At 29.8% G+C, this 22,473-nt stretch overlaps 2 protein-coding genes and 1 long non-coding RNA gene across 3 annotated transcripts in view; 2 read left to right on the top strand and 1 right to left on the bottom strand.

The window, feature by feature from the left end:
* Positions 1–267: 267 nt before the first annotated feature.
* On the top strand, positions 268–1,677 carry LOC145938816 (uncharacterized). Its single transcript, XM_083042597.1, has one exon. It carries the CDS (start codon positions 268–270, stop codon positions 1,675–1,677), a length of 1,410 nt encoding a protein of 469 aa, XP_082898723.1.
* Positions 1,678–9,111: 7,434 nt separating this feature from the next.
* Positions 9,112–9,747, bottom strand: LOC145938808 (uncharacterized). Its single transcript, XM_083042586.1, has one exon. The coding sequence runs from the start codon at positions 9,745–9,747 to the stop codon at positions 9,112–9,114; it is 636 nt and encodes a 211-aa protein (XP_082898712.1).
* Positions 9,748–13,646: 3,899 nt separating this feature from the next.
* Positions 13,647–22,473, top strand: part of LOC145941682 (uncharacterized) — a 28,634-nt gene continuing 19,807 nt past the window's right edge. The window contains exons 1-2 of the long non-coding RNA XR_014426198.1: positions 13,647–13,801; positions 18,835–19,081. This is a non-coding gene — a long non-coding RNA (uncharacterized LOC145941682). The remainder of the gene's footprint in view (positions 13,802–18,834; positions 19,082–22,473) is intronic.

The raw sequence follows: 22,473 nt of genomic DNA, 5'->3' as shown, positions 1-22,473 counted from the left end.
AGATTAAATGAATTATGTGATTTTATTAACAGTTTATCATCGGACACTGTTTGTTTATTTCCTACTTGTAATATGTGTGATGTCCTTAATAATGCAATGTTAAGTCGCATTACTTCCAAAGAAATATTATTAATTGCTGAAGATACGATTGATTGTACATCATATGTAAAAAAGAAAGTATTAAAAGTATTGTCAAATAACGATGATGATAGTTCTCGAACAGCTGAACTTTCAAAACAAATTACAATTAAAATTAGAGCAAAAGTTATGATTCGGCGTAATATCGATGCCAGTTTGGATCTTGTAAACGGTACAATTGCTAAAGTAATTTCAATTGTACGAGAAACATCTACTGATGACGTAGAAAAGATTAAACTTCTTTTACCATCAGGTTTAAAATATGAAATTGAAAGAGTAACGGCTAAATTTCAGGTATTGGATAGAGCGTATGTTATTCGAAAACAATTTCCATTATCTTTAAGTTATGGCATCACTATTCATAAAAGCCAAGGATTAAGTTTGCAAAGTGTTGTTATGGATATTGGCAACTCTGTATTTAGTTGTGGTCAAATTTATGTTGCCTTGTCGCGAGTAACATCTCTAGAAGGAGTGCATTTAATTAACTTTGATCCTTCAGCAGTAATAGCTAACGAAAAAGCTATTATTGAATATAATCGTTTAAAACAGATATACAATCCGAAAGCAGAAATGATTGCTGTGTCAAAAGAACGCTGTCATAAAGTAAAAGATGTTCCATGGGCGTTACCAAAAGTAGTTACTTCTGTTCAAAAATCAAATTCAGATAAAAAAATTCAACATACAGTTTTAAATAAAAGAATTAAAAGCACTGCTTGGGTCGTACGTGGTTTTCAGAATACAGACAAGGTTTCATGTTATGCAAATACAGTATTGCAATGTTTATTACATTTAAATATTATTAAGCAGCAGTTGATTAATTGCGACAAAACAGATGTTTTACGTATATTAATGCATCGATATGAAAATGGAATGCGTAATTTAAATACATATGCAATACGGCAATGTTTAGGAGAATATTTTTCGAGTATGGTAAAACGAAATGCGTATGATTTTCTTACGGCACTTTGCGAAAAATATGATTGCATTAGAAATTTGATACAACATCAGGTAACTTCTACCAAGCGATGCAAAACATGTGGTAATACAAAAACTATTGTTGAAAATAATATTGCTATTTCAATTTCCCTTGATAATTTAAAGGAAAAGAGTTGTAATCTTAATGAATTATTAAATTCTACATTTTCACATTGGTTTCATTTACACAACGAATCATGTGAATATTGTACTGGAACTGATCAAATATTTAAAAACGAAGTAACATTAACAAGAGAAATAATTGTTATTCGTTTAATACTATTTTTAGCACAAAATGGTAAATTAATAAAAGCAGAACACAAATTTAACTTATGTGCTGTTCCAACAACTAAAGTATTAATGGCGGGACAATTGTACAAAACGATGAGTGCTATGCTTTATGATAGTTCGTGCACCGATGAAGGTCATTATGTAAGCATATGTAGAGAAGGACTATCTAATATTTGGATAGAAATTGATGATGCAGAAGTTAAAAAGAGGCAGTGGCCTAGAGGTGCTAAAGATGTTTATATAATATTTTTACAAAAAATAGGTAATAAATAATACTTATTCGATATAAAATAAAGTAGTATTCAAGTTTATGATTACTATTTAATCATTTAATATTGTATTTCGAGCAGTCCTATATAAAAAAATGTATCGTAATGTATTAGCAATTTCATGACAACGCTTTACATTCTGCATTATTCGCGAAGTGCAAAAAAAATATTTTTTACATAAATCGTCAATAATTTGTCTTTACTACTAAAAATGGAATGATATAAAAACACTTTTCGCTTTATTTATATATTTAATAATGAACTAGATAAGCAGCAACTATTATTCATCAATGGAGATATATACTTAGACGTATAGATTGTATAATAAATAATAAATATTTTTAATGACATATTAGCAACAACTAATAAATTAAAACTTTTAAAAATATTTTAAATAAAAATGGTTGTACATGATAGTTATTTTTATCTATAGTAAGCAAAGAGGACCGTCGTATTTTGAAATATGACGGGGGTGGTGGCGGGTTCTTTGCTTATTTATTTAAAGATGTTTATCATATACAAAAATGAATGATATAATTTCTAAAAACTCACCTTTAAAAAAAAGGTAAAAAAAGGCGCCTAGTTAAGGGCACGCCAGTAACAAAAATTACCCATTGCAAACCCATGTAGAATCCTATGAAAAATTAATCATTGCAAACCCATGTAGAATCCTATGCAAAATTAACCATTGCAAACCCATGTAGAATCGTACCCATTGCAAACCCATGTGGAATCCTATAAAAAATTAACCATTGCAAACCCATGTAGAATCCTATGAAAAATTAACCATTGCAAACCCATGTAAAATCGTATTAAAAATTATCCATTGCAAACTCATGTAGAATCCTATGAAAAATTAACCATTGCAAACCCATGTAGAATTGTATGAAAAATTATCCATTGTAAACCCATGTAGAATCGTACTACAAAAGTAATGATATAAAAAAAAAAAAATTGCGCCAAGTGAAAGTAGAAATTGTACCAGTGGAAAATTAAAGTTGCAAACATATATAGAGTCGTATAATGAACCAGTAAAAATTTAAATTTGTAAACCCCTCCCATGTAGAATCGTACCATAAAAAACTTATCTTTTTAAAAAAAAGATGAACAAGATGCCAAGTCCATGCGCCATGTGAAAAGAGTGTTACACAAAAAAGTATTTTTAAATAAAAAAATCTGTCAATTGACAAAAATTTATGTTCTAAAATTAATATCTCTACAAAAAGTAATGTCCAAAAATTGCGCGAATAAATAACCATTTTTACAAAAAATTAAAATTTAAAAACTTATGCAAATTTAAAATTAATATAAAATAAAAAGAAATAAAAAAATTTTAGTTAAAAAAACTTGGCGCGCTGCTAAATAATATCCTAACGATATTAAAATTAAATTGTTACTTTAAAACTTACTTTTTTATTTACAAATACTTTTTTGTGTAACACTTTTTTCACATGGCGCATGGACTTGGCATCTTGTTCATCTTTTTTTTAAAAAGATAAGTTTTTTATGGTACGATTCTACATGGGAGGGGTTTGCAAATTTAAATTTTTACTGGTTCATTATACGACTCTATATATGTTTGCAACTTTAATTTTCCACTGGTACAATTTCTACTTTCACTTGGCGCAATTTTTTTTTTTTTATATCATTACTTTTGTAGTACGATTCTACATGGGTTTACAATGGATAATTTTTCATACAATTCTACATGGGTTTGCAATGGTTAATTTTTCATAGGATTCTACATGAGTTTGCAATGGATAATTTTTAATACGATTCTACATGGGTTTGCAATGGTTAATTTTTCATAGGATTCTACATGGGTTTGCAATGGTTAATTTTTCATAGGATTCCACATGGGTTTGCAATGGGTACGATTCTACATGGGTTTGCAATGGTTAATTTTGCACAGGATTCTACATGGGTTTGCAATGATTAATTTTTCATAGGATTCTACATGGGTTTGCAATGGGTAATTTTTGTTACTGGCGTGCCCTTAACTAGGCGCCTTTTTTTACCTTTTTTTTAAAGGTATCACTAACAAGATGTATCTAAAAATTAAGCAATAATTAATTTTTCTTATAAAAAAATTAAATACAATATTGTTAATGCATTAAAAAATATATATATTACATTATAATTAAAATCATTTTTAATTTATTATAGAATACAATAGAATAGAATAGAAACATTATAAAATAAAAATACTGAGATATTAAATTGCGTAATCAAAATAACTTTAATATTAAATTGTAAATATTCTATTATAAGGTATCGTACACTTAAAATATCAAAATATATATTTATTAATTAAGAAATGTTTAAATATATTATATTAAAATATTTAAGAAGAACACGATATATAAATAATTTATTTATATGTATTAAACATAAATTTATTATATACAAGAAAAAATTGAAAAAAAGATTAAAAGAAAGATAATAATTAGTTTTTGTAAATATTTGCGATCAAGGTTACACAAAAGGTTACACAAAATAATAAATCTGGAAGATACGAAAACTACAAAATTATAACCTTTAATTGATCCTGCTAACAAGGGGAGGTCGCGGTTGACTCTTCACCGATTTTGATCTCCTTTGGTATGGTGAATCTACATCGAAAAAAAGTTGCTCCGTGTTCGAGCTTTTCGTCCAATGCGCCTTGTAAAAAAAAATTTTTTTTTCCCGAAGTTTAGAGAAATTGTCAGGTTCGTTACAAGGCCTAAAGAAAGACAAACTTTCGATCGGTGCCGCTAGTGCAGCGACAGAGCACAAGAATAGTAATCCCGGGATCCCAGGTTCAGAACTTTGGGCTGTCATAATTTTTTTTTTTTTTTTTAATAACGTATTATTTATTATGATAAATAAATATTCGGCATATTTTTATCGTTAGTTATGCATATATCTCTTTATATATTTAAAATTAATAAAATGATCGTAATATAAATAAAATATTTTTATAGAGAAATATTTTTAGAAATATTTTTACTTTTTAAAGATTTATACATTTTTTCAAATTTTCTTTAATCTAATAATGTTAGAATACACACTTTTCGTAGCTTTACAAAATTTAATTTATTACTCATTATTATTTTTTGCTTCAATATGTAATAAATATGTCATAAATATATAAGTAAGATATTTTCTAACCGACCTTCTAGAACCCTTATTAGTAGACAGGATCAGACGACCCTCTCCTCTCCCTCCAACGTTCCTTACACTTTCACAACCAGCGGTTTCATCCAGCGGTTCACAGCAGGTAGAAAATCCGAATTTTGTAAAGCTATGAAAAGTGTGTATTCTAACATTATTAGATTAAAGAAAATTTGAAAAAATGTATAAATCTTTAAAAAGTAAAAATATTTCTAAAAATATTTCTCTATAAAAATATTTTATTTATATTACGATCATTTTATTAATTTTAAATATATAAAGAGATATATGCATAACTAACGATAAAAATATGCCGAATATTTATTTATCATAATAAATAATACATATTATTAAAAAAAAAAAAAAAAAAAAAAAAATTATGACAGCCCAAAGTTCTGAACCTGGGATCCCAGATTACTATTCTTGTGCTCTGCCGCTGCACTAGCGGCACCGATCGAAAGTGTGTCTTTCTTTAGGCCTCGTAACGAACCTGACAATTACTCTAAACTTCGGGAAAAAAAAAATTTTTTTTACAAGGCGCATTGGACGAAAAGCTCGAACACGGAGTAACTTTTTTTCGATGTAGATTCACCATACCAAAGGAGATCAAAATCGGTGAAGAGTCAACCGCGACCTCCCCTTGTAAGATTTATATAACCATTAATCATTATATTTTTGCTTTAATTTCGAAATAATGTACATTAAAACAAACTTTAACTTACCATTATGTTTGCAAAATAACAATTTGGTTGTATTAAATATATACAACACAATGTTGTTATGACCCATATGATTGTCCAATAACAATTAATATTTTGTAATTCGTTACGCACTCTTGAACTTGAAGTTAATTTATAGTTTTGTATCATTTTATTGCAACCGTTTTATGCAACTGCAAAATAATTCACATAAATCTTCGTTCTTCGTTATCACGTGGTTATCATACAGTTTCGACATATGCGACACTAGTCCATTCATTTGATTGGTCAAAGCAATCGAAATAATGGCTCATGTATGGTGCTCTCCAATTAGAAATACACATAAACACAATGTCACATGATTGTCTATCGAATAGAGAATTTTTGAAGTCCCCCAAATTTTTTTATTTCATATAGCCAATCGTGTGACATTGTGTTTATGTGTGTTTCTAATTGGAAAGCACCTGTAGAAAGAATGTGAAAACGCATGCGCACAAGATCAATTTATCGCTCATGAGCCTTAAGGTTCCATCGAAAACTTTATTACGTGCGAATAGTAGTATAAATAGTGGTACATCGTTGAATAGTAGTACAAAATAGCATACGACACCCCTTTCCTGTCGTATGTAAGGAAAAATATTAAATAGTTGTATAAGTACGACTATAGTCGTACGTCTGGCAACACTGGAAGTATGGTGTTACCATTTTCGAGACGCTACCAACTGGGAGCGTGTATGGAAAGGGTAATAAAGTGCTATGTATGTACAGTGCGTTTTTAAGCCCCTTACACAATACCAGGCAACAGGCAATAAGAACAGGAAATAAAAAATATCCACAAATAAGAGCAGAGAATAGCTATTATTCTCTGCTCTTATTGGTGGATAATTTTTATTTCCTGTTTCTATTGCCTGGCATTGTGTAAAGGGCTTTGTACAGAGCCATCTACAACAGAGTTATAAAGCCATAATGCAGAATTCACACAGCGTCCGATAATATAAGTAATTTAAAAATTGACCAATCACAGTCAAGTATGAGAAGAATATTTAACTGTGATTAGCCAATTTCTTAAAGCATAAGACTTAAATCACATATTGTGAACCCGGCCTTAACTCTTAACCGACAAACTGCTGCATTGTACATAAAAAATAATATATACATATACACACACATATATATTTTTTATTTTTTATGTACTAAAAGTACATGTACTAAAAGCAATAAAAGTACATATTTTTTTATAAAATATTTATATATAAATATTAAATATATATATATATATTTTTTTTATAAGTTTAATTAATACAAATATAAGTGATAGGGCCTTAAGAGCCGAACGCGGATGTTGATGCGTATTCCAACGAAATTTAATTTTTTCGCTGGAATTAAATTAATTGTGCATAGGGCACGAATTTTACTGCTTGGTATACTGCCAAGTCTTGTATGGAATAATCTCATACTTGAGATTTTTATTCTATACATCCCCTCTAACCCCCCTAAACCCCCCTAAAGAATTAAATGCGAGAGAAAATTTGGCAGTATACCAAGCAGTAAAATTCGTGCCCTATGCACAATTAATTTAATTCCAGCGAAAAAATTAAATTTCGTTGGAATACGCATCAACATCCGCGTTCGGCTCTTAAGGCCCTATCACTTATATTTGTATTTATTACGGAAGAGCCTTAATAGTAATTCTTATTGTTTATTTACGCCGGCCGAAAAGGCGTTAGTTAAAGTATTTATTTAAAAAGCAGAGAAAAATGTAGAATCGAAAGGATCTGAATAGCTCAGATGGAAGAGCAGTCGCCCGGCAAGCGAAAGGTCTCGGGTTCGATTCCCGATTCAGCGACTTTCGGATCTATATTTTTCTCTCGCATTTAATTCTTTAGGGGGGTTTAGGGGGGTTAGAGGGGATGTATAGAATAAAAATCTCAAGTATGAGATTATTCCATACAAGACTTGGCAGTATACCAAGCAGTAAAATTCGTGCCCTATGCACAATTAATTTAATTCCAGCGAAAAAATTAAATTTCGTTGGAATACGCATCAACATCCGCGTTCGGCTCTTAAGGCCCTATCACTTATATTTGTATTTATTACGGAAGAGCCTTAATAGTAATTCTTAAAGTTTAATTTTTAATATTTGTATATAAATTATTCTATTACTTTATTTTTATTTTATTTTTTTTAAACTTTATTTTATTTTTAATCTTTCACAAATTATGTGAATAAAAAATCAACACAATCATCGTTATCTATTTTAATTCTTTATATCTTCTTTATATCTCTTTCCATTGTCTATTCTTTGTATTTTCTTTAGCTTTAAAATAAAATATTTAAAAGTTTATTAATTTTAATAATATTTAAACATTTAATATATGTGGAACATTCCATGCCAAGTGGGTTACCTTTATTATTTCAAAAAAGGCGACATTTCATTTTTGATTTTTAAAAGCTAAATTTTATCCTTAGCATCCATACTCTTACTTACTAAAAGAGATGTTTTTATAGTTTAAAAATGACACCTTATTCTATCTCGATATCAAATGTGTGCTTAACAGTATAATGAAACTAAAATCGTAAAATTGATCTACCATTTTAAATTTTGAACACCGAAATTCAAATTCCGACCAAAAACTCATTATTGAGTTATATGCAATTTATGCGTGCAAATCCTTCATATAGAATTAAGCACATATCTGACATATCAAGATAATGAATGAAGTACCATTTTTAAACCATATAAAAAATAAACGATTTTAATGTAGGAATGTTAAGAATAAAATTAAGCTGTTAAAAATGGAAATAAAAAGGTCGCTTTTTTTCAATAAAGATGAGGGCTCACTTGACATGGAATGCTCAATATATAATATATACATATATATATATATATATATATGTATATATATATATATATATATATGATATTAAACAATATTATTACCTAATATTAAATTTGTGTTAAATTTGTTTCTTCTTTTTTCTTCACCTTCCTTTCTCATTATCTCTTTCTTAATCTCCTTTTTTCCTATTCTTCATTGTCTTTAATTTTAAGGTTTCCTCTCTTTCTCTTCTCTCTCTCCTTTTCTCTATTTCTTTTTCTCTCTATTATTAATATTATATACATTACATATTATTTAATATTATATATATGTATATATATATTATATTATATATTATATTTTATATGTATACATATATTATTATATATATTATATATATTACCTCTCATTTCTTAACCTTTGTCCTATTCATTAACCCCATTCACGATGTGTTTTTTGTCACGAAATGACTCATTAAACTGTCATCGAACTTTCAGCGATTACTTTCACACCTCTCTCTCTCTCTCTCTCTCTCTCTCTCTCTCTCTCTCTCTCTCTCTCTCTTATTTTCTTTTTTCTATATATTTTTGCTTGGTACAAAGCCAAGATTTCAATTAGGAATTGTATCTCAGGTTCGAGATTACTTATTAATTCCTGTGTTTCCCTCTAACTCCCCTAAAGAAATCTAGGCAAGAAAAATATTGGTGCGAAGTCGCTCAATCGGGAAAAAAAATATATACATATATACATATATGTATACCTTACTTTTTATCGTTCTCGATCGAGATAGCTTGTGACGAGAATGCGACGGTTCTCGTAACGAGAGGTGGGCGCTTGCCAAGCGCGCGAAAAGTTTTCTGCAGTCACCGGGATGTTTGCGATATAGCGAGCTGCTTCACCGGTAGTCTGAGCTTTTAGATAATGCAGCTTTTCGACGCATGAGATATCTTTATTCGATCCGACCATGGAGTGGAATAGATCCCGAAATGATGGCCAATCATGGTAATCACCGGAGAATTTAGGTAAACTGATCTTTGGAAGTGAACGACACGTACTCGAATGCGAGTGATTAGATTGAAGAGACTCATTTGCTTCTCGTGGTTCGAGGTGTTGTTCACGAGCTCGCATTAAAGAGGATTTTGACTCGTAATACGCTTCTTCACATTTAATATAAAGATCGTCGGTAAAATATGAAAGCTTGAGTATTTTGTCCGTGAGGTTGCTGAGAAGTTTGTCATGTTGTCCTTGAAATTTATCCCAATTAGCCTCGAGAGTTTGTAGACGAGCGTCGAGTGAGAATTTGTTTATTTTATCCGCTCCGAGCTTCTTTGTGTTGTCGAAGGCACGGGCGATTAGATCGTAGATGTGATTTTGTTTTTCGATAACAGCTCCGATTGTTGACATGTTGTTAAATGTGTGAAAAGATCACTCTTATCGTTGAATTTGAAACTTTTAACAGCTGATTAAGAACGGCGATGATGTAGTCAATCGTTGCAAGCGAGGTTGAAAGCGCACTTCACTATGTCACTGCGAAATATCGATCATGCAACGATTGAGCGAGAGAAGGTCTCACGAATGTGAGACGTGAACGAGAGTATTGCCTTGGGTAGCGCACTGTTGGATAATCCGGCTCAAAGGACCAAAAAATAATGTTTCGTCTTTGCTGTGATAATATATAATCGATAATTTCTGTTATCTCCTCTGACAGTAAGACTAATGAGTTTTCTGAACGGAACGTTTATTCAATATTGATTACAGAAACAAGGCTATTACAAGATATATGCGCGAGAAACGGAACAATGAAATCTGTCGAGAGCGAGAGATGTTCTCATGAAAACAGTCGACATCGAACTATATGAGTGTTGTCGACGATAGATATCAAGGGCGCAAACGTTATATTATAGAACAGCTGATTTCGAAGTAACGAGGTGAGACGCGCGGCAAGACGAAGTTCGGAAAAGAAACGTAAACACGTTCTCTCGGGAAGTCGAGCTGATGCACGACTTTCGTAGAACTATAAGCAAGAATTACATGACCCGATAAACTTAGAATTAAAACAGATGGACGGGAATTAAATTAGGTTATTTGAACAGTAATATAATGTTAATATTACAATTTTTATTACTTTTACATTATATTACCTTAGAATAATGAACTTGATTTATATAATATATATCATATCTTTATATTTTAATTATATGCATACATATAACTCATAAACTAAAAATAAGAAACGAAAAACACATTGAAAACATGACAAATACACTTTTTAATTATTTGCGAATAATTTTATTAGTTGGCAAATCAGAAGTTTCATCTTCTTTAGGAAAAGAACTTTTTATAATAGGTTTTGCACCTTGTAATAATTGTGCTAATGATAAAATTTGGTCTCTTATTAATTTAATATCACATACTTTTTCAACGTCAAGATAAAAGACATCATCTGTAAAATAAATACATAATTCATAAAAATCAATAAAAAATGATACAATAATATTTTTATTACGAAATTTAAAGATTTTTAATATAATTTACTTGAATTTTTCACATATATTTTTATTTCAATATTTTCTCCTTTCTCGAAACTATCATTAGCTTCGTAATCAGCAATTTGAATTTCTAATTTGTAATGCCCAACTGTAATTGATCCAGTACCAATAGTTTTAAAACTATTTGAGAAAGTATTAAATCTTGTTTTAACATATCCTCGTATAACTGAAAAATATTTTATTTAAAAGTATTTATTTTAAGAAAATGTAATAGAAGAAAACATACAAAATATAAGAACATACTATATATGTATAATATATGACAATATTAAATCATATATAATATATTTAGCATTACTTACGAACACATGAATTCAAGTAATCCGGAATATTTCTATCAATTTAGGTTGAACTGCGTGAATTATCTTTTTAAGGTCAAAAGAACCCAAATTATTAATAATAGTATTTGAAGGAATAATAAGTCCGTAAGGAAGAGTTCCTTGATTAAACTCCGGTAATTTCGTTTTTTTAGCTTTCACTCCATCAATATGAATAATCTGTAAAGTACATAAAGTAATATTAGATTAGAAAGTAACATATAGGTATATAATTATTATTATTATTGTATATATTAAATTAAATAAGAATAAAAAGTATATTTAAGTATATTCAAAGTAAACAATAATATATAAATATTAATAGTTGTTAAAGATAAATAAGATCTTTCTTAAAAAATTTATTAATTACTCGATTTGGTTTTATGTGAAACTGAATCCGCTCGATTTCAGCATTTTATACCACTATTTGAATTCGATGACGACTATTATTATTTAAAATAAATTTTAGCAATCGATAATGTTGTGCTTTGCCAACAATTTTCGGACCATCAATCTCATCAATGAAACCAATAACCTCTCTAAAAAAGATTTTAAAATCATCTTTTTACTTTTCAGAAAATTAAGAAATTTAAATATATATATATACAAATATTTACAGGATATCTCACCTTTGTACAACATTTTATTAGCGTATGCTAGAAGTAAAATAGAATAAAAAATTCTAATACAAAAATGTTGAGGCTACAATAGTTTTTGAATTATAAACGATCAAAATTTGTCAATGATATAGCATAGAACTCGCGCGTCCGTAAACATACACGCCTATCGATCTGTCATCTGTTATTGATTTTTTCAAGGTAATGTGATATTGATTTTTCTGCACAGCTTATTTTATTTTAAAAATAATAAAACCAATAATAGATGACAAATCGGTACGCGTATACATGTGTAATTCAGTGCGTGTATATTATTGGCAAATTTTAATCGCTTATAACTCAAAAACTGTTGCAGCCTCAACATTTTTGTATTAGAATTTTTATTCTATTTTTTACCTCTAGAACACACTAATAAAATATTGTACGGAGGTTGTGAGACACCTCCTATATGTACGCACACACACACTTATATACATTATATAAATAATGGATTAGAATTTATTAACTACTGAGATACAATATTTATTTTTTAAAAAGTAAAATGTGCAGATAAATAAATATAAATGCGTGTGTATTTTTTATTATATGAATTAAAATAAATAAAAAAGTTTAAACTGTGGAATCCTCAAGTTTAATTGATTCTAACATCTCATCTATCGCAAAAGTAATCATCTCTATTTCATTATTTTTATTTGAAATAATAACATCTTGTTTATTATTCAACGTTCTATAAATTAACATGCAAGATATAAATATCAAACATTAAAATATGTTGCATAAAATGATGTACAATATATAATTATAAAAATAAAATAAATAAAATATTATAAAAAAAAATTAATATTAATAAATTAATAAATAAATTGATAAATAATCAATAATATTAAATAAATATTAATATTAATATTAATATTAATAAATAATTAATATTAATAAATTATTTAATTTTTATTTTAAAAATTAATAAATAAACAACAATAAATATGGACAGATAAACAACAATTGCCAAAAGTATCTTCTTTTAATGATCATTATTTTTCCTAAACCTTTTAAATTAATTTTAAATTAATTTTTTTACAAAATTATGTATCAAATATTTAATTATATCTATGTTGATTTAAACATATATATATACAAATATATATATATATATATATATATATATATATTTCGAACTGACACATGACGCATACACGCACACGCACGCGCACATGTCATATAAAATAAAATTATGTATCTCTTAATGTACTCTTTGATTTTATTTAAATATGAAGAATTTTTTTAGGCTCTCAATATCAAATATATATATGAATATAGACTAGCTATAGAGCCGAACGCGGATGTCAGTGTATCAGTAATTATATAAATTGTCAGCAATTATTTAAATTTATTTCAAATTAATCTGTTAATTTCTTAAATAATTAATTTTGTTTTGACTTTAATTTAATTTATTTTAATTTTACATTATATATTTATATATTATTGTTTTTGTTTTATTGTTTTACTATTAATTATCGTTTAATTATTTTAATCTTGTAAATAAAGTTTTTTATTCTATTTATCAAATCTTTAATATTTATAAATAAAAACATCGTAAAACTGTCGATGTCATGTCGCCAACTAATCAGGTTATATTAGAAAGAGACGGAACGTAACTTTATATTATTTGACTGTTTGCCTCTCACTCTACTCGTGCGGCTCCCCTTCCACTGCCAGCCATTCTATATGTCGATGTGTCCAACACAGTTGAGCATGGGCTAGCGGCAGCTGATTGTGAGTACGGCCGAGCGTTTACAGAAACGGCCGAGACAACAAAATAGCAAGCGAGCCTGCGAGCAGCGAGCAAGAAAGTCAGTCAGTGAAGTCAGTCGCTCCGTGCGCGTCGTATTGTATAGATAGGAAGTTCGCATCCCGTGCGTAGAACGTCTAGTCGCCTATATCTCAGCTGTCGATCGGTCTTGCCTCGTGGTAGCCAGTGAGTAATATTTTATTGTTTCTTATGTATGCATAAACTCTAGAAAATTACTTTTTTTATAAAAAAGGCACGCGTTAGTTAAACGAAATTGTTAATCGTTTCATCGTTATTTTTCTCGATTCGCCAAGCCTTTCTTCGTTCTCTCGAAAAGGTCAAAATTTAACAACAAACCGTTCCGAGATATTTCGACTTATCGTATTTACAAAATGATTTTTCGGCTTCGTGTTTTCGGTTGACATCGTTTATCGATAGGCTATTCTAAATTCCCGAAATTTTAATAATGTATTGTCAACGGATTCTTATACTGACAAACGTATAACTATAAGAAAAGATAAACAATTGTTTAATTGATTTTCAAATGTTCTGGTATTGAACCTGCTATTCAACGGATTTAATTGAACTCGCCGTCTCCTTAGTTTGATGATAATGAGGTATTATGACTGCCTTCGCATGTTTGGCACAAACTTAATTTGCATTTTACGACGAAATAATCGTTGCAGAAAGATAATTAATGCACAATTTTAATCGTTTGACCGTTTGGATTTTATTTTCAACAGATAAATTTAAAAGTTGATTACAGAAATAAATCAAATGTTGTCCTTGATATAAATAACATTGACATTCCTGAACCGTTGTTGACAATATTTTGCATTGAAATCTCGATTCGAACGACTGTATGTGATTATCATCGTTCTTCTCATTGTTATTAAACCTTGATTTGCTTTTTTTGGAAATATCGCTTAGAGATGCTCGTTCTAGAACTTGACATCGGCATTGCAAAAACTCAATTATAGTATCTGTCGTTAAATTTTCTATCATTTCAGTATGCTCTTCTTTGTGTCTTTTTGTTATGCTATTCAAATTCTTTTTCATTAAATTGCGGTAATTAAAAAAAACATTGAACATGTCGCTTGCAAATAACTCTTATTTCATTCTCGTAATATTTTCTTAACAATTCCCATACACCTACATAATTTTCGCCTTGTTATAAGCATGCACACGCTGTCAAAATAAAGATTGTCACGATCACTTCCAAGGGATGCAAAATCGACTACGCATCTCGAATCTGCGCACCAATATCGTGCCCCCTTTGGCCTTACAGTGCAAAATCTGCAATATATCATTAATATATATTAGATAATAAATTAGCCGGAAAAGCCGAATTTTGCTTGGTACGATGCCAAGACTGAATTTCGGAATTACATTTTAAATATAAAATAGTCAATATAAATATTTAGAAATCAATTGGCTATAAGAGCCGTACGCGGATGTCGGTGCGTCGATTCCAACGAAAATTAATTTTTCGTTGGAATTAACTAATTGTGCACGGGGCACACATTTTGCTTGGTACACCGCCAAGACTTTATTAAGGAACAATCTCAATTCGAGATTTTTAATTCCAAAGATCCCCTCTAACCCCCCTACAGAATTATAGGCGAGAAAAATATAGATCCGAAAGTCGCTGAATCGGGAATCGAACCCGAGACCTTTCGCTTGCCGGGCAACTGCTCTCACCTATTCCCGATTTATATTTGATATATATCGAGCCTTTATATTCTTAGTGTTTAATTCACGCCGGCTGAAAAAGGCGTTATTTACAAATAGTTATTTATCAAGGCAGAGAAAAATATAGAGTCGAAGGGTCTGAATAGCTCAGATGGTGAGAGCAGTCGCCCGGCAAGCGAAAGGTCTCGGGTTCGATTCCCGATTCAGCGACTTTCGGATCTATATTTTTCTCGCCTATAATTCTGTAGGGGGGTTAGAGGGGAATTAAAAATCTCGAATTGAGATTGTTCCTTAATAAAGTCTTGGCGGTGTACCAAGCAAAATGTGTGCCCCGTGCACAATTAGTTAATTCCAACGAAAAATTAATTTTCGTTGGAATCGACGCACCGACATCCGCGTACGGCTCGAATAGCCTATCTATTCCCGATTTATATTTAAAAATAGTAAAGTTATGCCAATAATATATCATTATAATGCTTATTAATTAGGGGAAAATATGCTAAATTGTACCGTTCGTTAAATCGTATCTCTACTGTATTTTGTAATCAGAGTTAAAATATTTTAATGTGTTAACGCTGTTGTATTGCAGCTAGCCTCCCTCGAATGCCGCAATGTTTGTTTTCTTCTCAAGCGATCCGTTACTGAGTTTATAAATTTATTTTGCGTGATTTTCATGTAATATTCGGCACCCCGTGCTTAAGCTATCACATTGAGAAAGATAAGCAATTAAACTTATTATTAAATCATTTTTTCATCTTATTTAATCCTATAATGGAACTGTTGAAAAATCGGCAAAAAGTTTCAAGATTATTTTTTTATTCACAAATTTTTATTCACAAGGCAAGTTCGGTAAAACGTACTACTAACTTTTTCCTATATCGTACTGCTATGATTTACTAAATTAATTTTTTTATTTAGGCATTGGTTTTTTTACTCTGTATTTAGATAGACAATTGAAGAAAATATTATCAAATTTTACAATTATATTGAGGTAATACTTATTTATATTTTTGTATGATACAAAAAGTATTTTTGTTAAATTTTTTAAGAGAATTTATAATTATAAATATGACATTTTCTTATAGATATGTTTTGTTGCAGACTGAGAACTTTCGTAGAAAATGAAACTTCATTTTTGTTAGAATATTTTAATTTTATTGTTAGAAGTATGATTTAAAAATTCATGGGTACAATTCAGCAAACCGGCGTATTGTAAATCGTATTAGATATTTTTTTTTAATTTTTATTTTACGATATGAAACAATGATAAATTTGTGTTAATGTTTCGCGTATATCGTTGACAAAAAACCATAGTTTCAAATAAATAAAAAAATTTTGTCACTTTATTGATAGTTTTATTGCAATTTTAATATTTACCTTTGGGAGTACGATTTAGCATACTTTGTCCTATATACACTCGACCATACAAACAAGAAAAACAGTACGTTTAAAAAAAGTAGTAAAAAAATTGTGAAAGTTCAAGAATTAAATACTCAGCTAATAATTATGATATCAAGGTGTTTAAAAAACGAAAATAAAGCTTGTCCTGAAGCGATGCAAATCGTGCCGGGCATCTCGCGTAAACAAGTCCGAGTAGGATATTCACGGGGTTTTCGCCGTTTCGGCACTATTTCCTCGGGAATCGGAGGGTATCCATGAGGATTTCCCCGCATAAAAGAAAGAAAAGATAAAAAAAGCACATTCTAAAGAGAAAAGTTTGAATTTCAATTTTTTTTATCCCATTGAGCTACCTATATCAATTGATTCACACTGTGCAATTCAGGAAAGTGGACTTTCTATCAGTTTTGCAGGTTCTCACTCTGTCATTCGCCATTGTAAAACTAATCATTCCACGTAATGGCACTAAAATTTTCTCAAACTACAGACTTCAAGCTTTATTTTTGTTTTTTAAACACCTCGATATTATAATTATTAGTTAAGTTATAAATTTTTAAACTTTCACAATTTTTTACTACTTTTCAAGTGTACAACTTTTTTGGCTGTGTAGTTTATAATATATAATAACATTATTAAAATATAATATATTAATATATTAAAATAATCCTTTTCTAAAAAAGGCATGTAAAGTCGATACTCGCATCCCAGTAAACCACACATGTAACATAGACATGTATGTAATATTACACGACTGTCATGAATGTTACATGTAATATTACTTATACAGGTAAATGTTACGTTCTGGTACGGCTCTATGTCAGCAACTTTGAGATGTATTATTTATATGTTAAATATATTTCAAATGATATGTTATTGTAACATAACATAGACATATGTATTACATATGTTTTCATATTATGTAATGTAATATAAACGTATATATATTAGATATTTTCCTGTAATGCAATATAAAATAAATGTATATATTACATACTTCTATATGTCATGTAATATAACATAAATGTATAAGTTATGTTTATGCAAAATATATATATAAAAATAAACATTTTCTATGTACTTATATTTTAATTTAAAATGTTATAAATATTTATTGTAGATAAAAGGATATCTTTATCTATAACAAATATTTATAAACATATTGAATTAAAATATAATAAGTAGATAGAAAAATAGTATTTATTTTTATCTGCGAAACAGTTAATTTTTAAAATAATTAAGTCATGTTTTTTTAATTTTAAATTCAAATACATATACATATAATATATATATAGCTATATATATTTTACATTCATATATCACGCACATATTTCAATAAACAATGTAATATTCATAATTATAAGAAAATATAAGAAATTATAAGAAAATATATTTCTTTATTTTTGTGATTATAGTTTCTAATATAATTTGTAGTACTTTTATATTTTAATATATTAAATATTTATATATTTTAATAATGTGTTAAATATAATATATTTATACATATACGGAGTGTCTCTAAACTGGCGATAAAGATTTTAATTATAAATTCTTTGTAATATTTTGAAGACAAAATTTCTAACACGAAAATGTCGATATAGCATTTTTCAAATAGGAAAAGTTTAAAGATTATAAATTCTACAATAATTTCACTATTGCCAGTTACGATTCCATGAATCCGGATGCTTTTGATAATAGTATTATTGTAAAAATATTCAAGATTTCATTAAAAATGTATTTCTGTTTCTCCGTAATGAATCATAAGAACAGTTAAAAACGTTTTTATTCCATAGTTTAATATATCGATATTGATATGTGTCAGTTGTCAAATTTAGCTGTCTCCACGATGAAATTATAATCAATAAAAACAAAGTTATTTGACATGGAAGCACTTTTACCACTGATCATTTTGCTATCTCTGAGCACACAAAAGTCTAGCTCGTCATTCGTAATCTTTAAACTTTTATTATTTGAAAAATACTATAGCCCCGATATTTTCATATTAGAATTTTTGTCTTGAAATATTACGAAGAATTTGTTATTAAAATCTTTATCGCCAGTTTAGGGACATCCTGTTTATATGTGTGTATATACTGTAAATAATAAAATATACTTATTTTACAAAATTGTAGGAGAGTTTAAGAAGAAAAACCGTTGGTATCTAAAATTGAACCTACCTTTAGAAAAGGACAAATCGACATTAACAACGTTAATCTGTAAAATGCGAACTAGATGATGCAAATTCAGAAAGAATTTGGAGTATACCTATCCATTACAGGACATAAAATCCTTCAGATATGAAAACGGTAATGACAGTATAGTGGTGATAATAGTGCTGTTACGAGATCATCGAAAATTGGAGGAACACAGTTGCCAACGGTGAGTACCTTCATGCAAATATATCTAACGTCGAATATATAAAGTTGCATGTAAAAGGACGTTGAAGTAATAGCTCGGATCTCAAACGAGATTTGTTTGATACTGAGATTTGTTTGATAGCTTGAACGGATTGATTTTGCATTCGCAAACGACAATGTCCCAAGTATTGTACATTGCGTTGTAATGAGAAACGATTGATAAATATTTATGTATTTTTTTAATTTTTAAAAGTAAATATTTCTCATCAAGTTAGGAAAATAAAATATTAAGTTTAACCCTTTCGCTACGGCTGAGCTAGACACAGTCTCTGCCACTTTATATACAGCCCTGCCACGGAACGCGCGTTATTGATAATCGAATGCGCGACTGATGTATGTTGCTTTGCACTAAATAACTTACTTATATTTATATTTATATTGAAATTTATTTAGTATATTACAAGTAATAATTAATTATGTTAGCGTGATTGTTTCTTTATACTATGCAATTCATCAAAATTGTGTAATATAAAATAATAGCTAATAAAATATAACATTTTTAATTATTTATATGCAATAAACTAGAAAGAATTACAATAATATAACATTAATACTCTTATAAAACTCTTACACACACACATACACACACGCACACACACACGCACGCACGCACGCACGCACGCCCACACACACACACACACATTTATACACTACCGTCAGAAAGTTTAAGACCAAAACAATTTGTTAATTTTATTTATTATTTCTTTCTAAAAAATAAAGCAAGCTATTTTTACTTTTATGGTGTTGTAACATGATCTTCTAGCTATTAATAAAAAAAAGAAACAATCAGCGGAATATCATATTTTAACGTGTAAAAATAAATTATTCTTTCGAGGATCTTTATTTATTACTTTGGTCTTAAACTTTCTGACGGTAGTGTATATATATATTATATATATATATATATATATATATATATATATATATATATATATATGTACAGAGAATCCATTGGGGACATTTTTTGGAGCGCACGCGTATGCTTTGGAGACATTTCGATACTTTGGGGTCTGGTCTCAAAGTTTTTAGAGTTCTATCGCATACTTTGGGGACATTTTTATTCTTATGTCCAACGTATATTTTGAGACTTTTTTTTTATATGATTTTGACTGCATAGTGGCGCCATCCAATAACATATGTCCTCAAACTATACGTTGACTGTATTTTATTTATAAAGTAGATTTATGAATTCTATTTATTATTAAGATAAAGAAAACGTGAAAAGAACATGGAAGGAAAAACTTATTAGGTGATTAATAAAAACATATGTTCTCAAACTATGCGTTGACTGTCCTAAATTCAACAAAAGAATTTAGCACTTAAACTGTTAAATATGCTTGAGAAACATTGAGAAAAAACGATTATTTTAAAGGCATAAATTATACCTTAAAAATGTTGAGGCAAAATGTTTAATTTGAGGACACTTTCGTATATTGATTGCATAATTTAGGGCAGTCTCCAATCAATGACTTTGTTCAAAAAATCTCAAAGTATACACGGACTAGAAAATTATCAATATTTTTTGTTTATATGGAAATAAACTGGCTATAAAAGCCGAACGCGGATCTCGGTGCGACGGTTATAGCAAAAATTAATTTTTCGCTATAACTATAGATAATTGTGCACGGGGCACGAATTTTTGCTTGGTACACTGCCAAGACTTATTTAGGAATTGTATCTCAATTCGAGATTACTAAATTCCTGTGTTCCCCTCTAACCCCCCTGTAGAGATGTTGGCGAGAAAAATATCGCTGAATTCCCGATTCAGCGACTTCGGACCGATATTTTTCTCGCTTACATCTCTATAGGGGGGTCAGAAGGAAACACAGGAATTTAGTAATCTCGAATTGAGATACACTTCCTAAATAAGTCTTGGCAGTGTACCAAGCAAAAATTCGTGCCTTATGCACAATTATCTAGTTATAGCGAAAAATTAATTTTCTCTATAATCGACATCCGCGTTCGGCTTTTATAGCTAGGCTATTTTTATATATATCTTTGATATTGAGAGCCTTAAAATATCTTAATTTTTTTGTTTATTGCTCTGTAAATAAAATTTTGAATTGCATGTTGCTCGTGAGATGTCACAGCATTAATTGAACAAATAAAAGGGGGTATCCCGAAATATGCGTTCTGTGTAGATATATATGCTAAATAACTACCTATAATAATTTAATAATAATATTTATAACATATTGTACAGAGTGTCATTCGCGTTTCATCTCTCGTGGGCAGATAGAATGGGTTAAACCGTGTAGAAAAGGCTAACTCTCGCGGATATTACCGTGCGGCGAGAAGAGACAGATCATATTATTACGCGACTACGATGCGAAATGCGAAGATAAACATTACGCACCGTTCATTCATAGTCGTTGTCATTTGTAGAACATTCTTCTTGAATGTTCTACAATTGGTTCTACTTAGATGAGGAACCGTTTCTAAGGAAGAGACTTGTTTCAGAGATGCTGTTTATCAGGCGCCAGATAAATGGCTTAAACCGACAAGAAGACACAGAGTGTCTAAGTCAAGCATATATATCTGTTGTGACAAATATGCCTCAAATTTCTTGAAAGACGGTCTTCGTTTAGTTGTTATCGAATTCCTTTAGAGAGCCATAAATCATTTGTAACATTAATCTCCATACATCGTATGTTTGAGAGAGGGAGATAGAGAAAAAGGGGGGGGGAGTGAGAGGAAGGGGGGACAGTGATAGAGGGAGAGTGACGGAGGGGGGAAGGGGAGGGAGAGGGGGGAAAGAGAGGGAGAGAGAGAGAAGGAGAAATAAATTCCACACATTGTTTGACATTGACTTCGATAACAGGCTATGAGCCGTGGTAGGGCGCCTTATAAATAGCATCAGAACGAATATCTTCTTCACTCGTGCGTCGGGCGCGTCCGCGTACGGTCGTGTGAACGTGCGATGGATGAGTGTGTGAGTAAGAGTGAGCCCCCTTTCGGAAATTCCTCACTATACTCTTCATTAGAGTCCACTTTTGAGGACCTCATGACATATTATGTCACTTTGTCTTTCTAATGGGATATCGATAGGGGGGGCTCACGGCTTTTGCGCTACGTGCGGTAGTATGTAGATTCCCCATTATTATTTATTGTATTAAATTTACTGAAGAAGGTTCAAAGGAAGGACCGAAACGTTTAGATTCAATAAATTTGTTTTTCCAACAAGTTTGTTTTTAATATTTGCGTACCTACACCCTACGCGTGGCTCCATATAGCCTCCTTTTGAATTTGTAATTTATCAATGCAGGGAGCCTACATTGTTACTTATTATTCTTCTTGAAGTTTTATCATGCCCCTAACGCGACCGCATAATGGATTGTCTTTTTTTCTTCTCAT

The sequence above is a fragment of the Prenolepis imparis genome, unplaced genomic scaffold (assembly GCF_030444845.1).
Source record: "Prenolepis imparis isolate NDT839.2.m4 unplaced genomic scaffold, iyPreImpa1.0 SCAF_1, whole genome shotgun sequence".
Classification (NCBI taxonomy): domain Eukaryota; kingdom Metazoa; phylum Arthropoda; class Insecta; order Hymenoptera; family Formicidae; genus Prenolepis; species Prenolepis imparis.
Note: the sequence above shows the minus strand (reverse complement) of the source record. Positions and strands in the feature narration are given on the sequence as shown.